Consider the following 24,877-nt stretch of genomic DNA (forward strand, 5'->3'; position numbering starts at 1 on the left):
TACACTAATGGCTCTAGTGATCTGATTATCAAATGTAATATGACTTACATAAGAATGCTTGTCAATGTAACTTTTCTAACAATTTTGTGGCTGGAGTTATGCTTGATAATACAGTATTCATAATTGCTGTAGTTAACATGTGGCATTAGGCATAAATAATAAGGTTTCCTGTCCATAGGTCAATATAAGTAGGAAGATGATCATGCTTTCAACCCACATCAATGCTGGAGCATGTAGAAATCATGGTCTATTTAACCCCTTAAGGACCAGGCCCATTTTGGCCTTGAGGACCAGACTAATTTTATTTTAGCATTTTCGTTTTTTTCCTCCTCGCCTTCTAAAAATCATAACTCTCTTATATTTCCATCCACAGACCCATATGAGGGCTTGTCACCAATTTTACTTTGTAATGACATCACTTATTTTACCATAAAATGTACGGCGCAACCAAACAAATATTATTTAAGAGAGAAAATTGAAAAGAAAACCGCAATTTGGCAAATTTTGGAAGGTTTTGTTTTTACGCTGTACACTTTCCGGAAAAAATGACATGTTTTCTTTATTCTGTGGGTCAACATGATTAAAATGATACCCATGTTATATGGTTTTCTATAATTGTACCGCTTAAAAAAAATCTCAAACAATTTTAACAAAATTAGTATGTTTGAAATAGTCCTATTTTGACCACCTATAACTTTCTCATTTTTCCGTATATGGGGCGATATGAGGGCTCATTTCTTGCGCCATGATCTGTAGTTTTTATCAGTACCACTTTTGCTAAGATTTTACCTTTTATACATTTTTTATAATTTATTTTTTGGAATAAAATTTGACAAAGAAGCAGAAATTTTTGACTTTTTTTTTTATTTTTTTACATTTACGCCATTCACCGTACGGGATAATTAACACTGTATTTTAATAGTTCAGACTTTTACGCATGTGGCAATACCAAATATGTGTGTTAATTATTTTTGTTAATTATTTTTGGGGGTAAAATGGGAAAAAAGGACGTTTTACTTTTTTATTGGGGGAGGGGATTTTTCGAATTTTTTTTAACTTTTTTATTTTACATTTTTTTTACTTTTTTTTTTACACTTTAATAGTCCCCATAGGGGACTATTTATAGCAATCATTTCATTGCTAATACTGTTCAGCAGACATCCCGGTCCTGTCCCCAACCTGCTAGCGGAGGGGACCGGAATTTTCACGGACATACCTGTATGCCCTACGTCCTTAAGGACTCAGGATGCAGGGTGTATGCATATGCCCTGCATCCTGAAGAGGTTAAAATGCTCTGTGTTCCAAAAAGAAAATAATTTCCTCTCTAGTATTCAGTAGCTAATAAGTACTGGAAGGATTAAGATTTTTTGATTGAAGTCATTCACAAATCTGTTTAACTTTCTGGCACCAGTTGATTAAAAAAAAAAAAAAAAGGTTTCCACTGGAGTACCCCTTCAATGTTTTATCCTGTTGTAAATTAAAGTCTAAAACTTTAACAATATTTAATTTTGGCCCAAAAGAACCCTCGTCAGGCTATGGCCATGTAAATTGTGTAACTGCTGCCATTCAATTAATGAATTCAGAAAGTCTTCAGACCCCTTCACTTTTTTCACATTTTGTTGTGTTGTTGTCTTGTGCTACTATTAAAAAAAAATAAAAAATCAATATCCCCCCATTATTCTGAAGCAATACCTCATAATGACAAAGTAAAAGCAGAATGTTAGAATTATTTGATATATCAGACCCTTTACCCTATGCAGATCCTCTCAAGCTTTGTCAGGTTGGATGAGAGCAGTCAGAGGACAGTCGTTTTCAGGCCTCTCCAAAGATGTTCCATTGGGTTCTATTCAATACTCTAGCTGGGACTCTCAAGGACATTCACAAAGGTTTCCCAACGCCACTCCTGTGTTGTCTTGGCTGTGTGCTTAGGGTTATAGTCTTGTTGGAAGGCCTGAGTGAGGTCCAAAGCACTCAAAATCAGGTTTTCATGAAGAAGATTTCTGAACTTTTTCTAAACCCTGACCAATATCCCTGTCCCAGCTGCTAAAAAAACACCCCTACTGCTTGATACTACCACTACCATGCTTCATTATAGGGATGGTATTGGGAAGTGAGAAGCAATGCCTGGTTTCTTCTAAACATAATGCTTAGAACTGAGGCCAGAGAGTTGAATTTTTTTTTTTGTTTTGATTGGTGCTGTGAAGGTTGACCATCTAAAAGTTTCACTGATCTGCACATAAAGTAAAAGTTGAGAGAGACCATTGGCACTTTTACCCCTATTACTTAGTTTGCTGGGCTGGCCAGATCAAGGACAAAGGACCTGGTTGTTCCAATCTTCTTCCATTTAGGAATTATTGAGGCCACTGTGCTCTTGATAATATTCAGTGCAGCAAAATGTTTTTGCACACTTCATTACATCTGTGCCTCCACACAATCCTCTCTCTGAGCTCTACAGGCAATTATTTCCCTTGTATGGCTTGTTTTACTTCTGTGATATGCATTGTCAACTGTGAGACTTTATAAAGACAGGGCTATGTCTTTCCTATTTCTGTCCAATCACGTGATTTTACCACGGGTGACTCCAATCAAAGTGCAAAAACATCTTAAAGATGTCATAGCCAAGAGTCTGAATACTTAAAGGGGTACTCCAGCCCTCTTTGGATAGGGGATAAGACATATGATTGTGGAAATCCAGCTGCTGGGGACCCCCACAATCTGTCATTCACCACCCAACTTTGCGAGCTCTCCACAGCGCTGGAGGCTCTGAATGTGCAGCCACGGGGCCAGAGTATTGTGACATCACGACTCTGCCCCCTGTGACATCATACCTCGCCCCCTCAATGCAAGTCTATAGGAGGGGGCGTGACATTTCCTTTGTCAGTCTTTTGGACAATGTGCAAATTTCAAAACTGGGCTTTGCAATTTACAAGTGTGTCCCTATTGATATTGTCCAATCAGTGCTGACAGTATGAGTTTGTTTAGAGATTAACCCCATGGTACCACCTAGTTGTCATTTTATTCAATAATTTCCAGGAGGAATAAGAGAGGAATTTGTCATTTTCTGTATAGGTAAATTAGGGCCTTGTGGCATGGGTGGAGCTCTGACCCGAGCTCCGGGCATGCTGACGTCATCTTCGCCGGGTGGAGTGCCGGGCAGCTCATCAATATTCATAAACACCCTCCCTGCTCTTGCGCCCCGTGATAGTGTACGGTGCATGCTCGCGAGCAACACTATTCCTGGGTACATATCCAGGCTCATCGGGTCTCTGGTGAGCCAATCGCTTGGAAAATACATCCTAAAGGATAGGAGTGAGGGGTGCCACCTCCTCCTATCCCCTGCAATGCCCCTGTCAAGACTGACTGGCTAATTGCAGGGCAGGGATGGGGGGGGGGGTTAGAGTTCAGATCCCCGCTCTTCCCACCCCTGGAAGTCTGGGCAGAGCGGGGGAAGATGGCGGTGACAGCTGCGGGGGGGCCAGTGTGGTGGGGGGACTGGTGGCAGGCAGAGGGGACAGGCGCAGGCAGCAGGGGACCGGGGACCGGGGGCAGGCAAGTGGAGGCAGTGGCAGTGGCTGAGTCAGAGGCAGCAGTAAATCACTGTGCAGTGGTCTCCAAACTGTGCCCTTCAGATGTTGCAGAACTACAACTCGCAGCATGCCTGGACAGTCGGGGCCTGCTTGGAGTTGAAGCTTTGCAACATCTGGAGGGCCACAGTTTGGAGACCATTACACAATGGTCTCCAAACTGTTCTCCTCTAGTTGTTGCATAAGCACAACTCCCAGCATGCCTGTCGGCTTGTTTGCAACAACTGAAGGCACACTGGTTGGGAAACACTGCCTGTTTCCTAATTCAGTGTTTCCCAACCCATGTGCCTACAGCTGTTGCAAAACTACAACTCCCAGCATGCACTGACAGACCATGCATGCTGGGAGTTGTAGTTTTGCAACAGCTGGAGGTACACTGGTACAGAAACACTGAGGTAGTCTGTTACCTAACTCAGTGTTTCCCAACCAGTGTGCCTCCAGCTGTTGCATAACTACAACTTTGTCTATCAGTGCATTCTGGGAGCTGTGGTTTTGCAATAGCCGGAGGTTTGCCCCCCCTCCCCCCCCCCCCCCCCCCGCCATGTGAATGTACAGGGTACATTCACATGGGTGGGGGTTTACAGTGAGTTTCCCGCTTTATGTTTGAGCTGTGGCAAATTTTCAGCTGCAGCTCAAACTCCCAGTGGGAATCTTGCTGTGAACACCCGTCCGTGTGAATGTACCCTAAAAACACTACACAACACTAACACAAAATAAAGAGTAAAACACTACATATACACACATCCATACACTGCCCCTCCCTCCCCCCTTAAATTGTCTTGTACGGCACTGTTTCCAAAACGGTGCCTCCAGCTGTTGCAAAACAACAACTCCCAGTATTGTTGGATAGCCACTGACTGTCCAAGCATGCTGGGAGTTTTGCAACAGCTGGAGGCACACTGTTTGGGAAACACTGCCGTAGGCTATTTTTGGTAGCAAAGGCAAGTGTAATGCTTACATCCGGGTTTACCCCTATGAAAATCCCTAATTAAGGCCTCAAATGCGCATGGCCCTCTCTCACTTCGGAGCCCTATCGTATTCCAAGGCAACAGTTAAGGGCCACACATGGGGTATTTCTGGACTCAGGAGAATTGTGCTACAAATTTTGGGGGGCTTTTTCTCCTTTTACCCCATATGAAAAGGTAAAGTTGGGGGTCTACACCAGCAGGTTAGTGTAAACATTTTTAATTTTCTACACTAACATGCTGGAGTGGCCCCATACATTTCATTTTCACAAGACGTAAAAGGAAAAAAAAGACTCCGAAAATTTGTAACACAATTTCTCCCGAGTACGGAAATACCCTAAATGTGGACACAAAGTGCTCTGTGGGCGCACAACAGGGCTCAGGAGTGAGAGCGCACCATGTACAATTGAGGTCTAATTGGTGATTTGCACAGGGGTGGCTGATTTTACAATGGTTCTGACATAGATGCAAAAAAAAAAAAGGACATGTGACCCCATTTTAAAGACTACACCCCTCATGGAATGGATGGAACAAGGGGTATAGTGAGCCTTAACATCCCACAGGTGTTTGAAAAATTTTCGTTGAAGTTGGACGTGAAATTTTTTATTTTTTTTTTTTCACAAAAATGCTGGTGTTACCCCAAATTTTTCTTTTTCACAAGGGGCAAAAGGAAAAAAAGCCCCACAAAATCACTGTTCTGGTAGCATGGGGTCTTTGTGAACGTACCTGGCCCCCGACTTCTATTCCAAACAAATTCTCTCTCCAATAGCCCAATGGCGTTCCTTCTCTTCTAAGTCTTGTAGTGGGCCCGCAGAGCCCTTACCATCCACTTATGGGGTATTTCCCTTTTTTTTTTTTTTTTTTTTTTTTGGGGGGGGGGGGGGCTTTTACTCCTATTACCCCTTGTGAAAATAAAAAAAATTGGGGTAACACAAGCATTTTAGTGAAAAAAAATCTAATTTAAAATTTTCATGTCCAACTTTAGCAAAAATTTGTCAATCACCTGTGGGTTGTTAAGGCTCACTGTACCTCTTGTTAAGTTCCTTGAGGGATGTATTTTCCCGAATAGTGTGCCATGTGTTTTTTTTGTTTTGTTTTTTTTGCTGGTCTGGAACCATGGGGGCTTCCTAAATGCGACAAGCCCCCCAAAAACCATTTCAGCAAAATCCATTTCAGCAATGTCGCTCTTTCCCTTCTGAATCCTGTAGTGCGCCCGCAGAACACTTTATATCCACATATGAGGTATTTCCTTATTCGAGAGAAATGGGGTTACAAATTTTGGGGGCTTTTTTCCTATAACCCCTTGTGAAAATGAAACATTTGGGGTAACGCCAGCATTTTAGTGAAAAAAAAAATCTATTTTTTTTCATTTTCGCATCCAACTTTAGCAAAAATTTGTCAATCACCTGTGGGGTGTTAAGGCTGTTAGGGCTCGATCCTTCCCCTCTGAGCCCCGTAGTGCGCTTCCAAAGCAATTTACATCCACATATTAGGTATTTCCTTACTCAAAAGAAATTAGGTTACACATTTTGGTGACTTTTTCTCCTTTTACCCCTTGTAAAAATGAAGAAGAAAAAAATGGGTCTACAAGAAAATGTTTGTAAACAATGAAGATCTTGAATTTTCTCCTCCACTTTGCTGCTATTCCTGTGAAACACCTAAAGAACAAACTTTCTGTATGTCATTTTGAATACTTTGAGGGGTGCAGTTTTCATAATGGTGTCCATTATGGGGTATTTCGGACATAAAGACCCTCAAATTCACTTCAAAACTGAACTGGTTCTGAAAAAATTCAGATTTAGAAATTTTTGTGAAAATTGGAAAATTGCTGCTAAATTTTGAAGCCCTCTAATGTCTTCAAAAAGTAAAAACATGTTGACTTTATGATGCAGAATGTTCATTTTCTTTACAAGCAGAGAGCTTCAAAGTAAGAAAAATGCTAAGTTTTCAAATTTTTCATGACAATTTTGCATTTTTCACCAAGAAATTATGCAAGTATCAACAAAAATGTACAACTATCATAAAGTAGAATATGTCATGAAAAACACAATCTCGGAATCAAATTCATAAGTTAAACCATTCCAGAGTGATTAATGCTTAAAGTGACAGTGGTCCTTAAAAGGGTAACTCTCATTAAAATAAATTTTTGCTATTGCACTCCTTATGGTAAATAAAACAATATTTCTAATATACTTTGTTTAAAAAAAAAAAAAGTTTTCTATGTTTTATTTGTGCTTAAAAAAGCTCAAGAGCACATTTTCCCTCATCTTATACACAGACTTAGGACCGAGGTCCAAATACAGAAAGTGCAGCCTGGAGTGCTGAGGGGTGTGTGTCCAGCCTCATCCAATCATAGCTCCTCTCACACTTAGCTGTCATATGCAGCACTCCAGGCTGCACTTCCTGTGTTTGGGCTTCGGTCCTAAGTCTGTGTATAAGATGGAAAAAATGTGCTCTTGAGCTTTTTTAAGCACAAATAAAACATAGAAAACGTATTTTTTTTAACCAAAGTATATTAGAAATATTTTGTATTTACCATAAGGAGTGCAATAGCAAAAAATTTTTATGAGAGTGCCCGTTTAAAATTAAAATGGGCCTTGTCCCCAAAGGGTTAAAGGGGTATTTCAGTGAAAAACTTTTTTTGTTTTCAAATAAACTGGCTCAAGTAAGTTAAACAGATTTGTAAATGACTTCTATAAAAAAAATCTTAATCCTACTAGTACTTAACAGCTGCTGAAGTTGAGTTGTTCTTTTCTATCTGGCAACAGTGCTCTCTGCTGACACCTCTGTCTGTCTCAGGAACTGTCCAGAGTAGGAAAGGTGTGCTATGGGGATTTGCTCCTACTCTGTGCAATTCCTGAGACAGAAGAATATATTGGTGGGTATGGGCTTAACTGTTCAGCTCAGATCAAGGTACACATGTTACTAAAGGGGTTTTTAACTCAACATCGTCTAGCCTAGCCAATCTACTGGGAGAAAGTAGAAGTTTAAATTAATGATTTGAAAAAAAAGTGAAAAAAAAAATGTGAAAAAAAAAACAAAAACAAGATTAAAGCATAAAAAGGCTTATCTTGGTTCTAATGCTTACCAGTTGTATTGAATGCACTTAGAACAACTCCCAGAGGCCTGTTGAAGTTATTACCATATGAATCTTTATTTGGAAAATTACCTAAGTTGACTTCTTCCCTGACATGCACAAAGCCACCGGGCAGACTCAGCTGAAGCCAATGAATAAAATATGTTTGGCCAAACTACAGCATATGCATACATAATAAATATTACATATTGTTCATAAAGATGGCTGTTGGTGACAAATTCCCTGTAAGCAAAGCGTGAAACTGTATCCCAGAGTACTGAAAATTAAAAGTCAACAGAGGCGCTTAACTATCAGTGAATATAAAACCGGTTGTTGTCACTTATGAACCAAAGAACAACATGCAGCTATAAGAGCCGTGAAGCGTTGTTTTTTTTTACATTTCCCGCATACATTTATACTGCCGGCACCAGGTAGTTGACACTAAAGGACATATGCAGTGATCTCTCAACTTACAATGGCCTCAACACACAATAGTTTCAACATACAATGGTCTTTTCTGGACTATTGTAACTTGAAACCAGACTCAACATACAATGCTAAGGAATCTTCCAAACATGGCTGGAAGAACCGACCAATCAGAATGGGTATTTACTGCTAAAACCCCTGTATTACTGAAGTGCATGCACTGAATGGCTGTCTGGTAGGGCCCCCTACAGTACAGGGAGGTATTACATGTTCTGTACTACTTTTAACCTATGCCAGGATTAGCTGCTCCTTTGGACACAGAGTAAGGGTGGCTCCATTTTACTTTTTTAGGACATTGTGTGTACTGTACAGAACCCTGAAGAAGCTCCTGTCCTCTACTTAGACCAGTGTTTCCAAATGAGGGTGCCTCCAGCTGTTGCAAAACTACAACTCCCAGCATGCCCGGATAGCCAAAGGCTGTCCGGGCATGCTGGGAGTTGTAGTTTTGCAAAAGCTGCAGGCACCCTGGTTGGGAAACACTGACATAGACAGTGATTCACAGCTCCCAGCAGATCTTTCTTATTTGTATATGTAAGGACTGGCTTTATCTCTATTAGTTATCTACTTATTTTTCTTTAATCCTCACTTTTTCCTATTTTTGGATGACATTTTGGTGGCTTCAGAACCAATTACCAGGTTTCCATAGAGTTATGGTTTCAGCATACAGTGGATTCAACATACAATGGTCATCCTGGAACCTATTAATATTGTAACTTGAGGGACCACTGTACATATATGCAAAATAGCAATTTATATTACAGCTGACACTGACACATTATAGCTCAAAATGGCCAGGGCCAGATATTGTGCTTGGCCCAGCTTTTTAACCCTTAGATGCCACATTCAAGTTGTTAGAAAGAGGGAAAAGGCCACAACTGCATATCTAGATGATGTTGTAATAGAAGCCAGGGCCTAACCAACATGACTAATAATATGCTAACTGCCAATATTCTGTGCTCCTCATTTTTCACCTGTCCTCTGTCTTCGACTACTCAATCCTGATACAGGCCCTGTCACTATTACAGTCATTGCAAATACAGTATCAAAGCCTCCTGAGTGCCAACTATTACACCTTAAAGGGTTATTGCAGGAATTTTTTTTATTTGACTATGCTACAGGGGCTGAAAAGTTAGTATGGTTCATACTATAGTGTCTGTACCTGTGTGTGACGGTTTTCTCACAATTATTCTGTGATTTTCACCCCAATATTTATTTTTAACAGCATACAAAATGACTGTTGTCTAAGATTTTTCCCAGGTTGCATTGCGGCCGAGACCTGACTCACTAGTCAGCTGATGGCAGGGAGCCTGTGTGCTTCAATGGGTGGAGGGATCGCTTAGTGGGAGAGAGATCAATCTGCAACTAATGCAACAGCTGTAGCAACCCTGACTGAAAACCACAGGTCTTTTGAATGGATGCAGCTCATTTATGTTTCAATGGGTGGGGTGGCTGATGTGTGGAAGGGAGGAAAATGGAATTATGGGATTTGTAGTCAAAAAAAGAAAACTGAAACAGGAAATACCAGTTCACAAAAAGCTAGCCACAGTATTAAGGTAATCTCACAACATAGCCATTTAACCCCAAGACAAGCACAATTCCTTCCTAAGCATGTCCATTACTGCCTGCCAGGTACGGACGAAAATCACCTTATGGTGGATAACCCCTTTAAGACCAACTTCATAGCTATATACTTGCCTGCATCTGAGCTACTCTCTCATAACATTGTTTATCTTGTTTATCATGGAGAGTTTATCTACCAATCATAGTTGACTAGGAAACCCATTATTTATCTAACTGTACCACCATACAACATTTAAATTTTTGTTTCAATGCTGCCAATAAACATTGTTTGAAGAGTGTTGATGTCTATTAAGGTTACAATGGTATAGTTTTTCAATTGTCATTTAATAAGCAATTTCCTTTAAGAAACAGTTTATCTTCCTTATTAGCAATTGGATTGCCGAGCAAGTTTCTTGTCTCCTTAAAGGGTTATTTGGTTTTATCCTGCAGACTGGCTTAGAATGTTGTGTGCAACATTTTCATAGATTTTCTTTTCATTTTCCAACTCAAGTCAATGTGATGCTTTGGGACCCTGCTGTGTCAGTTGTGCTTTAACTGGTTTGTTCAGCACAACAACAAAAAAAGAGCCAAACGGACCCTGAATGGGTAGGAGCACAATGACAGTGTGAACATACTCTAACAATCAATAACATAATAGGCCCCCTTGGTGTTCATAACATTTAAACAGAGTACAATATTGAAAAAAAGAAACAGTACCTGTCCAGGTCTGGCATTTTCACACACAAATGTGTCATAAAACATTGCAAATTGAGGTGCATTGTCATTAACATCCAGGATTAGAATGTAAACAGTGGCTCTTGTGGTTTGTTTGGGATTATCTGTAAAAGAAAATGACATACTTATTGCACAAGCCTATTATTATTGCACATTATACATATAAAGTAAACTCCAGAAATATACATTTATATGGACATTTATCAACGGGTTTAGTCAGGTTTTCTTTACTATAATTGTTTCAAAATTGTCGCAACTGCGACTACATAATTTTTTGTGCTACATTTTCACTGGAAAGCGAGAAAAGCAAGTTTTCCTAAAATTTACTATGTAGTAATAATTTTAAAATGGACTACGGGTAGTCAGGTATTTATTAACTGCGACAGTTGCAACTGCGCAAAAAAAAGTAGCAACAGCGTTAAAAATTGACTAAATTTACTCCAGCTCAAACATGGAGCAGAAGAAGCTACTACCAAAGTAAAAAAGGAAAAATTGCTTACGTGAAAGAAAATTATCAACAGGCTGAAACCAGTTGATAAATACGTCGCACATAAGCAAAAAAAAGGTAAGGAAAAAATTACTAAAAAAAAGAATACATAAGCAAACATTGATAAATGTCCCTCATTATGTCCAAAATAACAATTAGCATTTACTACACTGGTCTCTTAGGTTACAATATTATTATTTTTCCCTTGGTAACCATTTTATAAAACTATTGTAAGTTCGCCCCAAAGTGATACACAGGGGTTTAACCAGTGAAATGCTGTCTGGATTGAGCCAATCATTGGCTAAATCCCTAAAATTGTAAATTGTATGTGATTTCTCAGGCTGTACATGGTACATGTAAGGCTAAGGAAGTTAAAAATACATTTCGTAGCATCCTTGTAACCTGAGTAACCTGTATGTCAAAAATGAGTAAAAACATATAGTCTCTCTTGAAGGAATAGAACACAAAGGACAAAATGCTGGGGAATAGTTGTACTATACATCAATGGTGTTACAATATATATATATATATATATATATATATATATATATATATATATATATATATATATATAGTACTATCTAGTTATACCCCAGTTCAAAGTATGGGCCGTATATTTATGAGCTCCAATCGAAAAAATCAAAAAAACTAAAAATGACTCCGTATATTTATGAGCTCCAATCTAAAATATTGGAGTCATTTTTATAAAAAGATTATGTGTCCAAAAACACAAATTTTATTATTTACGTAGAAATAATAAAATTTGTGTCTTTCTGACACATAATCTTTTTATTAAAATGACTCCGTTGTGCTCTTTTGGTTTTTTGATCTCTTGAAGGAATGTAATTTGTGCTGGATATATTGGGAAAACTGGAAGAAGAACTTTGCAGAACTAGGATTTACATTGTAGGCTATTGTTTAAATGGGTATCCTTACTCCAGCATAGAAAGATTATACCTATTGTACATTAAAAAGTTTTACAATTTCCGATATACTTTCTTTATCAGCTCTTGGCAGTTTTTATTGCTTTTATTAAATAACCTTTACTGTTTGCTTCCTGTACAGGCCTATGTGGGTCAAACTGTTGCATATAGGTCTGCGTAGGATATACATCACCCAGTAGGACACTTTTAATCAAATCTGTTGCCAAAGTTACACATTTTTAATAAGCAGAATAGCTGAAAAAGGTGAACATACTCTTTTATACATTGATATTTTAAAATAGGCTTTCAAAATCTAGAAATAGCTGTAATGTAAACTTGCTGGTTTCATTGGTGTGTGAAGCATTAAGGAAGCATAAGAGTTGTTTTTAAGCGTGATCCAACAACAGACTTTTTTAAAATCTTTTTTTACTTCTATGAAGTACAGTATGGCTAAGAAGAAGCTTTTGTCACATGCAATTTAATGCTTCTAGTTGCCTCTCATTTGCTCCTTTAGTGATTTATGATTCTGCTTCTTCTTTTACATTTGGCATGTACTATTGTATTACATTTTATATATTTTTACTCTTATTTTTGTGGATACCATATGTATATTATACAATCCTATAATTCAGACACCCTTTCTCTGGCACCTATTAGATGGGTCTAGCGCTACTGAAATTTTAATGTTTATTATTATAGATTCATATTTGTGTTAGGATAAATTAATAAAGATTCTTTATACTTGTATTTTATTTGTATTTTTTTTGTGGTGTTTTTGGAGTGGCATATTTATAAGCACTGCAGCATGTTATATGGGTATTGATTAGTCCGATTAAAGCAGGTAATATATTTGGCAACCACTATTAGCTCCACAAGAGGTACAATCAGCTTTTATACACTAACAGTTATCAAATGGTGTCTTAGAAGAAAATACATCTGACAGATTCCCTTTAAGTGATATTTTAAGAGTGGAAATAGATCTACATTTTGTACTGCCTCGAATCAGTTTTGAAACAGAAGCAGGTTTTATTTTCAAGAATTTCAAGGGTTGTTATTTTTACATTGATGTGGTAGTTAAGCACTTTGAAGATCACTAGTCTTGGTTTGGCAGAACAGTCTCCATGGTCTGACCTAATTTTGTATTCTCTTTTAGTGGCAATAGCTCCAGTGAAATCAACAATTTTAAGGCTTAAGGAAACTATTCAGAAAAGAGTAGTTTGCTAGAAACGGACAGGCGAGCATCTGCTGCTGGTATTATTAGATCAGTAATTGCCTTAGCAGTGGCTTGAACATTATTATTGTCCATTTCTGGGTCTTACCTTTACATTGAATGCATACTTTTCTATGGTTTACAAAGCATCCAGATTTACTAGCTTATGTGATATGGCCTTTGTCCATAAAAGTATCAATAGTAAACAAAGTCATGAAAGAATATTGCTTAAGTATGAATGAGTTGTGATAAAACAAGATGTGTTATATCAGTTTCTGAGGGAATAACATCAGATCAGGGGTGCAAACATCTGCACAGCTGTATACAGTAGAAAAATATAAAAAAAAAATGGTTAGGAGTCCTGTAAGGTGAACTACACAATCTCTTCAGAGAGTACCTGTCATCAAACCATATTTTCCAAACTAACTTGGATTATATTGCCTAACTACTCCTAACACCCCTCCTGCCCTCAAAATAGTTTTCAGAGCTTTAACAAACTCTGTATCATACCTTTCCCCTTGCTCACATTGTATGAGCTCCCAGCAGGAGAAAGTGATCATTCCCCAGCAGGCGCGACATCACTGAAGCCTGCAAGAGCTGAGCCTCACCATGCCCCACACGCACTTCCTGAGTTTGGACTTCTGCCAGGCCAGGAGGAGACCAAACTAACTGTTTTACTTGTGGCAGGGAACATAACAGAGCCACCTAGTGGCCATTTTTCTTATCACATTAAAAACATATAAAGGTTGAGAATTTTAAAAGGAAGTAATTAGCAAAGTGTCTTATAATTACATAAGGAACAGTATATTAAAAGTTTAGTTTGGTGTCAGGTACTCTTTAATACATGTAGCAGTAGATATTATAAGTCCCACTTTAAAGAGGTTCTCCGGTGCTTACACATCTTTTCCCCTATCCAAAGGATAGGGGATAAGATGCCTATCTACGCTGGGGACCCCCGGGATCATGCACGTGGCACCCCGTTTGTAATCAGTCCCGGAGCGTGTTCGCTCCGGGACTGATTACAGGCGACCACCGGGCTGGCGGCGTGTGACATCATGCTCCGCCCTTCAATGCAAGCCTAGGGGAGGGGGCGTACCATGCAGGAGATTTACCTTGAGATACTCTGTGGCATTTCCCCGCATTCCCTTTAAATCATGTGACTTTCACATTAATGATAGAAACATTCAAGATCTTAAAGGGAATCTTTCAAGTTTGTCAATGTTGAGCTGCAGCAAGCACACCTCATCCAGTGGATGCAGCAAGCACACCTCATCCAACAAACAGTGGATGGAGTCCAAAATATATAAAACTAAGGTTTATTTGTGCAACAATAAGTTTTGTGTCCATGACAGACTCTTCATCAGGCATAAATTCATCTGTACACATACAGTTTTAAAAAGCCCGGGTAAGTAGTACCACCGGGTCATGAGGTCAATGATGTAACAGCATTAATATTTAAAACCATTCTCATAACTACACAAAATAACAAACATGTTGATAGAAACAGCAAATTAATCAGCATATGTGCGCGGATGCGCATAAAAAAACATTATTATATATAATGCACTGCTTCGCTAATCCCGGACAGCATTGCCGCGGCTTGTCATGATTGAAAACCAGACCGAGGCTGGTAAACAGATCATAGTAAATAAACAAGTAAGGGGGCCGTAGTGAAACATTGCTCCGCTGTTTTAGTAGAGCTTGATCCCGACTTGTATCCGTTTGTTACTGCAGAGGCTGAAGTGACTGCAGAGGGCGAAGTGATATGTTGTTACATTGGATGCGCCGATCATAATGCTCTGCTTCACATCTGATTGTGTGAGAGAGCCGCAGAGACATACTGCTACATTAGGTGTCCCGATCGCTACAACCTAACAGATCTGCTGAATTGTTCTCTTTTAGGATAACCTGAGGTGCTGGACTGTACTATACTATGAAACTGGTAAGGGTTCCTCATGGATAGGGTATCTTATTTAGATTATTACAATGTTATAGGCATATCATCTAAACATGGTAATCATCTAAATAGGACACCCTATCTGTGAGGAAACCTCACCAGTTTCCCAGTTTAGTACAGTCCAGCACCTCAGGTTATCCTAAAATCCTGCAAACAATTCAGAAGATCTGCCAGGGTGTAGCGATCGGGACAACTAATGTAGCAATATGTCTCTGCGGATCTCTTACACAATCAGACATGAACGCCGCCAAAGCATTACGATCGGCGCATCCAATGTAACAACATATCACTTCGGCCTCCGCAGTAACAATGTAACAATACATGACTTCAGCCTCTGCAGTAACATATGGATACAAGTTGGGATCAAGCTCCGCTAAAACGAAGGAGCAAGGTTGCACTATGGCCCCCTTACTTCTTTATTTACTATCATCTGTTTACCAGCCTCGGCCTGGTTTTCATTCATGACAAGCCGCGGCAATGCTGTCCAGGACTAGTGAAGCAGTGCCTTATATATATGCATATAATATTTTTTTACGCCCATCTGTGCACATATGCCTATTTATTTGCTGTTTTTATCAACGTGTTTGGTGTATTTATGAGAATTGTTTTAAATGCTAATGCTGTTACGTCATTGACCTCATGACTGGGCGGTACTGCTTACCCGGGCTTTTTAAAGCTGTATGTGTACACATGAATTTATGCCTGATGAAGAGTACGGTACAGACTCTAAACTTATTGTTGCACAAATAAACCTTAGTTTTATATACTTTGGACTCTATCCGCCGTTTGTTCCAGAGGGGAAGCGCCGAAACCTAGGTCTAATTTTTCACATATCTTCCAATTGCTACTCGATCTAAGGAATTTCTGGTCTCTTGGAATTGGACCCCTGCAGCAGCTGACATCGAGCCTCTAGCGAGTCTACATGCCATCACACACTGCTCAAAAAATTAAAGGGAACACTTAAGCAACACAATGTAACTCCAAGTCAATCACACTTCTGTGAAATCACACTGTCCACTCAGGAAGCATTTAACATGCTGTTGTTCAAATGGAACAGACAACAGGTGGAAATTATAGGAAGTATAAATTATTCTCCAGCATGATCAAAATAGAAGAAAATTCACACTAGGCAGGTATGAACGTTTTAAAATAGCTTTTAGTAAATTCTTAATAATTTGTACAATCTTGGAGAATGCTCCATTTTTTTCAAATGCATTCATTACAAATAGTACTTCACCCCAAGTGCTCACTAAAAAATGTCCGACATTTCCTGATCCAGCTGCCGATCTATCTTCACCTTAGCACGGGAACAGCGGAGTGAATCCTCCTTCCTCTCATGAAGGGGAAAGACAGGTGAGTGTGTAGGCCGGACACTTCCGACGTTTCGGAGGACACACCCCCTTTCTCAAGTGACCCTATCGTGCACCCATCACCTATTACATAGCAATCATCTCTCGTGAGAACTCATTTCTAAAATGAGAAGTTTTGGAATTAAAAACATATATATGTTCAAAACAATTTCATTACAGTAACATTTAATCATACGTTGGCAAAACTCACAGAAAAACTGAAAAATTGCATAATTCATTAAGCCCGTCCGGTCTTCTATCCAATATACTTCTCGTTGGAGTAATTTCCTTTTAATCTTCTCTTCTGACTCTCCTTCCACTTCTTCAATCACTAGTCAACGCAACTCACTAACTTTATGTCCATATTCATGTAAATGCTTTGCCACTCCGGTTTCGCCAAACTTACTTCCTATTTCAACCGGACTCTGATCTTCCTTACTCTTTACATTCCGGATTGCCGAACGGTGTTCATTAATCCGGTATTTGACATTCCTCATAGTCTGCCCCACGTAGACACGCCCACAGGGACATTTCAACATACATATAGACGACATGTTTAAGTTGCAACTGTAGCAGCCTTTTATTGGAATTTTAGTGCCTTTAAAAGTCTCCCATAGTCTCCAAAAGTCTCCCATAGTCTCGGGGGTTGACTCCATCCTACACCCTTTGGCAGTATACGTGGATTATCATTTGCAGAGAATTGTTAAAAAACAGAAAAAATGTCTAAGGGATACTAACGATTTTTTAGATCAAATTGAAAATTTGGAAATTACAGAAAAAACATTACTGTGTACATTAGACATCAAAATTCTTTATACAAATATCCCCACGCATGAAGGAATAGCTGCGATTAGGGAAGAAATAATCAAAAATCCCACACTTTGTAACTCTAAAATTGCCCTTTTTATTGAATCTGTTTGAGATAATTTTACAAAAATTTTTTTTTCGATTTGGGGAAGATTTTTATTTGCAGATACAAGGGACCTCGTATAGCAAATATTTTTATGTCTAAGTTTGAGGAGACATTTGTTCATTCTTTTGCTTTAAGTGAATATGTCATCAAGGGACTCGATACATGGATGATGTGTTTTTATTATGGGCAGGTTCGGTTGAACAGCAAGGAGAGTATGTACAGTTACTGAACAGTTGTCATTCACTTATCGAGTTCACTATGGAAGTACCCCCAACAGATTCACTATTTTGACGTAGAAATATTTAAAAATGGTACAAAATTGAGTCTACATTGTTTAAAAAACAAGCAGATAGAAATAATGTTCTCCTTAGACAAAGTCAACATGCACCACAAACATTTAATGGAATACCGAGAGGTCCGAGACAAATATGTAGTAATGATGAAGAATAAAGAAATGTTGACACAGAAATTTGTCGAACGAGGATATGCGGAAAAAGTAATAAGAAAAGTAGGAGAGGAGGTTCAAAAAATACCAAGAGTTAATTTCAGACAGAGGAAGGATAAAAATAAAAAGGGAAATGAAGATAAGAATTTTTCTTTCATGTCTACATATGACTGTCATGCACAAATAATCAAAACAAAACAGTGAATATATATATTGGGGACCATTACGTGCAGACCCCAAGTATGGAAACATGTTTGAAAAATTACCTAGATTTATATATAAAAAAGGTAAATTGGTAGCAAATTATTTAGTACGTGCAGACATGAAAGAAAAACGAAAAACAAAACAATCTTTTTTATGTACAAAAAAGAAAGGTACCTTTCCGTGCTTAAGTTGCCAAAACTGTAACAGCATTATTAAAACTGATGCTATCTGCCATCCTCTTAAAGGCGCTAAAATTCCAATAAAAGGCTGCTACAGTTGCAACTCTAAACATGTCGTCTTTATGTTAAAATGTCCCTGTGGGCGTGTCTACGTGTGGCAGACTATGAGGAATGTCAAATACCGCATTAATGAACACCGTTCAGCAATCCGGAATGTAAAGAGTAAGGAAGATCAGAGAAAGGTTGAAATAGGAAGTAAATTTGGTGAAACCGGAGTGGCAAAGCATTTCCATGAATATGGACATAAAGTTAGTGAGTTGCGTTGGCTAGTGATTGAAGAAGTGGAAGGAGAGTCAGAAGAGAAGATTAAAAGGAAATTACTCCAATGAGAAGTATATTGGATAGAAGCCCTTAATTCATTGATCTATCTTCACCCTCCACTATGACCGTGCTAGGGTGAAGATAGATCGGCAGCTGGATCAGGAGATGTCAGACGTTCTTTAGTGAGCACTTGTGGTGAAGTACTATTTGTAACGAATGAATTTGAAAAAAGTGGAGCATTCTCCAAGAGTGTATGAATTATTAAGAAGATCCACTCCACTATGACCGTGCTAGGGTGAAGATAGATCGGCAGCTGGATCAGGAGATGTCGGACGTTCTTTAGTGAGCACTTGTGGTGAAGTACTATTTGTAACAATTGAATTTGAAAAAAGTGGAGCATTCTCCAAGAGTGTATGAATTATTAAGAAGATCCACTCCACTATGACCGTGCTAGGGTGAAGATAGATCGGCAGCTGGATCAGGAGATGTCGGACGTTCTTTAGTGAGCACTTGTGGTGAAGTACTATTTGTAACGAATGAATTTGAAAAAAGTGGAGCATTCTCCAAGAGTGTATGAATTATTAAGAATTTACTAAAAGCTATTTTAAAACGTACATACCTGCCTAGTGTGAATTTTCTTTTATTTTGGAGACTGCTTTGAATGGGTTGAGCCCCCGTGTATTCACACGCATACCCCAGTGCATCCTAGGTTTACTATTTAATTATTATATGGATTCTCCAGCATCACCGGTTTGGCAGTGGGTCAGTAATGGTGTGGGGTGGCATTTCTTTGGGGCCTGCACAGCCCTCCATGTGCTTGCCAGAGGTAGCCTGACTGCCATTAGGTTCCAAGATAAAATCCTCAGCCCCTTGTGAGACCATATGCTGGTGCAGTTGGCCTTGGGTTCCTCCTAATGAAAGACAATGCTAAACCTCATGTGGCTGGAGTGTGTCAGCAGTTCCTACAAGAGGAAGGCATTGATGCTATGGACTTGTACATTCGTTCCCCAGACCTGAATCCGATTGAGCACATCTGGGAAATATTTTCTCGCTCCATCCACCAACGCCACATTGCACCACAGACTGTCCAGGAGCTGGCGAATGCTTTAGTCCAGGTCTGGGAGGATATCCCTCAGGAGACCATCCGCCACCTCATCAGGAGCCCACATGGAGGCCATACACACTACTGAGCCTCATTTTGACTTGTTTTAAGGACATTACATCAAAGTTGGTTGGTTTTCCACTTTGATTTTGAGTGTGACTCCATATCAGGATCTCCATGGGTTGATGAATTTGATTTTCATTGGTGATTTTAGTGTGATTTTGTTGTCAGCACATTCAACAATGTAAAGACGAAAGTATTTCATATGATCAGTTCATCCATTCAGATCTAGGATGTGTTATCTTTTGATCAGTGTTGGTGTTGTGCCCTCAGAATCGCTTACATTTATTGTGGGGCTATCAATTGCATAGATCCCCTGCACTCGGAGCGTACCTGTTTTTCGTTTTTATACAAGTGCTGGAAGCCAAACTCTGTATGTCCATCATTAAAGGCAGGGAGGGGTGGGGAGGAAAGGAGATCTGCATGATGCAGCTAGGTACTGACTCCTTGACATTTGAGCTCCTAGAATGATATAGGTCCGCATTTATAAATCTATCTGAAGCAAAAATTTGTCCAACAGATAGAAAAAAGAAAAAAAAACAGATAGAAGGCAATTTGTGGCCAGCTTTCATTACTCTGGTAAAATGAAAAATGAGCTATGATTGGCTGCTATTTTTCTGAGACAGAAATCAGAGATGTTGTTTTATACAGATTATTAAATCTGGGCCATTGAGCTGACAGATTATCTATGAAGTTTTATTTGATCTTTACCACTAGGGCAGGGCTACATCTGCCTATTATACTTGTTAGCCCACTTCTGATTATACAGCATATTCTATAGAACTTATATGCTCTTCCTAATATAGAAATTGCCTGTACTTGAGGATGAGCAATTGCATCCTGTGATGTCAAATGTTTAAAAAGTACCTGTCACCAAATAAACTTTTCTAAACTAACTCATACTATGTTCCCTAACTACTCTTATCACCCCTCCCACCCTTAAAAAATGTTTCAGAGCTTTAAAACGCTGTGTATCATACCTTTATTCTTGCTCACATAGTGCAATCTCCCAGCATGAGAAAGTGGGCGTTTCCCAGCAGGCATGACATCACTGAAGCTGGGGGACCGCTTCTGCCCTCACATCGTTGCAGTGCTGTGATGAATAGAAGACCTCAAGCTCTGTGTAGCATCTTTCATTGAGGCTCTATGCATCTTTCAGTGAGGCTCTTTGCAGCTGTCAATCAAGCTCAGTGCAGAGAAGCATTTCCTGGGTTTGGTCTCCTGCCAGGCCGAGATGAGACCAAACTCACTGTATTAATTGTGGCAGGGAACAGAACAGAGCCTCCTAGTGGCTGTTTTTTCTATTACATTTTGAATATATTTATGTTGAATGGGAAAGTGAATGGGAAAGTGTTTGCTAATTACATAAGGAATAATATATTCAATGTTTTATTTGGTGACAGGTACTCTTTAACATTAAGATATGTTCAATTTAAAATCAAAAAAGTATAAAATCAATCAATCAATCTTTGTAAACATAAAATACTAATCATAACTTGTAGTAAATACAATGACAATACATCAGTAGGTTACTGTTCCTTTTAATCATTTTGTTACATTTTCTTTTAATCATTTTAGAAAAGTACACTGCTGGCCAGCACAAGAAGGCTATTTTCCATTCTCATTTCAAGATTGCGCTCCAAGTTATTGTGCTCCAAGTTATTATTTTTTATAGTGTATACGTTTGAAGATAATATGTTTAGAAGACAAGCTTTTAAAATGTAATTTATATTGATCATATCTGTATTTTCATCAAAATGTAGAGCTTGCTCAAGTGAAGTGCTTATGAAATGTGAATACATAGATGACCCTGTGTAATAGTAAAGTGTAATAACTTCTTGGTTATCTTATTGTGATTAAAAAGGGAAAAAAAACACAGCAACAGCATCAACTAAACATTTCAAAATCATAGTTTTGTTGATTAATTTCAAAAACCTTAACAAAGAACTAACATAATGTCCTAGCATACAAATAAAGTAATTTTAAAAAGTGGGTATTTTGGTTTAGGGAACTATTATTTGTTATACAATGAGAAAAAAAAAATACAATTTTGTAATGTATTTATGTATCAAATTCTTGATTAAATTGTATTATTTATGTATCAATGGCTCACAGATTTCAAGACTCCTGCTTGCAATTATTCAATAGAAATCTTCGGGTTAAAACTAGTGTAAGCTGGTAACATGAGCAAAAAAAAAAGGTAAGGAAGATTTAATATTAAAATATGTAAAGTAAAGGATGTGTGCCACAGTAAAATATATTTGTGGTCATGTACATAAGTGAATGTATAAAGGGTGTTGCCGTTGCCTGAGGTGTGCCTTGGCCAACCATGTAGGTACACCTAAAGAATAGGAAAAAATAAATTCTACCAAATAGGTGTTAACTCATTATAGTCCCAAGGCACAGACCATACTGCCGACATCTATGAGGCCAATCTGACAAACCCTGGCCATCTCTGTCTGTGGACTTGGTAAACTTAGAACAAAAACTCAAGTAACTATCCAGCTTATTAATGGTAAGGTCTGAGGAACCATAGAACTGTAAACCTATCAATACATAAACATCTATTCACATAAATATTCACACATAAACACACACACACATATATGTTGCCCCCCGCCCCAATACCACACTAGGCACTATCAATAGCTTCTAACCATTTGGTACCCATGCAGGATAAGGTCAGGGACCTAAAAGATGATTCATGTACTTGAAATATATGATGCCCTCAATACTGTACTTGGACGAGTCTTGGACAGCGAGGGTCGTTTAGATGCATGCCATACCTTTTTATTTGCTCTTGATACTCGTATGGTGCTAAAAAAAATGCTTTTATGGGGGCCCAGAGGCCCCCATAAATGAGGCATGGATTTGTGTTCCCAGTGCACTCAAGAGGCATAGTTTTGTGTTTCCAGTGCACTCGGGCTGCAACACTGCAACACTATTATTTCCTGTGATGTCCCTACTTGATTGACATGCATGGCTCCCCTAACAACCATCCATGTAAAGATCTTGTTTATGTTAAGGGTATAAAAAACCATGGGCCACAACTATTTAAAGGGGTACTTAGGTGGAAAACATTTTTATTTATTTATTTTTTAATAAACTGGTACCAGAAAGTTAAACAGATTTGTTAATTCTATTTAAAAATCTTAAGCCGGGGATTGCGGCTCCCTGCTCCAGGCAGGTTTGCACATCACCGCAACATCTGAGGGCCAGACTACTGAATCGTTTACCTAGACAGCATTGCCTGTATCTGAAGCCCTGCAGTTTTATCCCCACAGGAACATGGTCTAATATACCAGTATGCTTGCTATTATAAGCATCGGACCTTTATCTGGCTGAGTGGGAAACTCATATTATATGATCTGTTTTTATATTTTTTGTATTATCAGTTATATAATATCTTATACAATATTCATACATAAATAATTGACAAGGATTTCCCCTGAGGACGCCGATGCACTTCGGCAGAAACGCATTGAGAAACCTTGTGTATGAAAGAAATTTTGTGCTTGAGATATTAGGTGTAGGTCACACCTGCCTTGTGACATTGTTTCATACGCTTTTATAGACCTTATGCTTTGGACTCTGGATGGGATACACTCGATCCATGGATCCATCCATGTCCTGAGTCAATTAGTTGTTATGTTTGTCTGGCACTGCATTCTTTTCACTTATGCAGGTTATATTTTACGGAAACTAGTAAAAGTTACGTTTTAACATATTCACTCTCCACTTCCTTGTTTATACACTAGGAGTTTCATATTATCCTTCCAGTACCTATCAGCTGCTGTATACCACAGAGAAAGTTATTTTCTTTTTGAATGTCTTTTCTGTCTGAGCACAGTGCTTTCTGCTGACACCTCTCTCCATGTCAGGAACTGTCCAGAGCAGGAGAGGTTTGCTATGGGGATTTGTTACTGCTCTGGACAGTTCCTAACATGGACAGAGCTGTCAGCAGAGAGCATTTTACTATGTTGACAGTTTCATTCGCTTAATCCATGTGACAGCCCCACTTTAAATGGAATAAAATATAGAGCAGAACAAGAGTAGTTCTCGGGTATACTGCTTACATGTAAGCTAAGCAGCAGTGCTCAATGAAAGACAGCAGTTACAAAAGCAAATACCATTTGTAAGTATACTGTACATATAAAAAAAATAGTAATAAAAACTAAAATAAATATTGCCCATCTTTAAATTCCTTAAATATGTTCATATAAATATATAAATGGTCAAAAAGGTATTGACATATAATTTATTCATGTCAGGGATTTTACAGAAGACCAGAGCATGTTTCTCATGGGTGAAGGAAGACCAAATGATTAAATAATATTTATATGGGTCTAGGAAATATCTAAGACAGAGACTATAAAAGCAAAATGGCCTAGATGTTTTCCTAATGAAAAATATAGTAATCTGAATGTACTTCATGTTGCTTCCCATATTGCAGATTATTACTGGATTATTTCTGTACAGTAAGTACAGAGGGCAATTTAGTGATTCAAAGTGAAACTACACATACAAGACAATATACAATGTATTTTATAATAATATATTTTCAGCACTGCTCAGCAAAATCTAAATTTTGAATAGACAACTAGACATTTAAATAAAACACTATAGTCTTTAGAATGTCATTGTTATTATGGTCTCCCAAACACTTGTTTTTATAGTACTATATTTCATTTTTTGACCCTCTGTCTTTCTAAATAATTCTACTTGGCTACTCAACAATGACAGATGGTTGGCTGTTCTGAACAGTCTGTCCTTTCAAAGGTACATTTCCAATTTGGACCTTGGGATTGAAAGGAAATAAACTACATTTACAAATACAAAGTTTAACATTATGGTAAAATTGACAGTTTAGTTTTATGGTACATAACTGACATTTTCTTTACATACTATATAACTAATATCAAAATAAATGGAAGGCTGTTAACCAACAATAGTTAAGAATTTAAATGAATATATATATATATATATATATATATATATATATATATATATATATATATATTTGAAATAATAATAATGGAAAATATTCAACCATATAAAGGAAGCGTTAAACCGCTATGTTAAAGACACTTAAGTTGAACAGTAGAGAACAAAGATCAGAAAATGTGACTGTCATTAAATTCCCATTATGCTGACTTTGTTCTTGATGAGTTTGCCAGTGATGAGGTGCCAGTAACTGTGGAGCAGGTAATCAGACCATTGTGCTAATAATATATTAACATTTTAAGAAAATTATTTAACATAAAAAAGACTATGTTAACATTTTTTCATGGTAATATTCGCAAGGAAAATGGATATACAGT

At 38.2% G+C, this 24,877-nt stretch overlaps 1 protein-coding gene across 2 annotated transcripts in view; it reads right to left on the minus strand.

Annotated features, from left to right (window-relative positions):
* LOC130273719 (cadherin-10-like) overlaps window positions 1–24,877 on the minus strand; it is a 472,310-nt gene that overhangs the window by 31,837 nt on the left and 415,596 nt on the right. For both annotated transcript variants that reach the window (XM_056520963.1, XM_056520964.1), the window contains one exon: window positions 10,389–10,510. In XM_056520963.1, coding sequence (XP_056376938.1) covers window positions 10,389–10,510 — 122 coding nt within the window. The remainder of the gene's footprint in view (window positions 1–10,388; window positions 10,511–24,877) is intronic.

The sequence above is a fragment of the Hyla sarda genome, chromosome 5 (genome assembly GCF_029499605.1).
Source record: "Hyla sarda isolate aHylSar1 chromosome 5, aHylSar1.hap1, whole genome shotgun sequence".
Lineage (NCBI taxonomy): Eukaryota > Metazoa > Chordata > Amphibia > Anura > Hylidae > Hyla > Hyla sarda.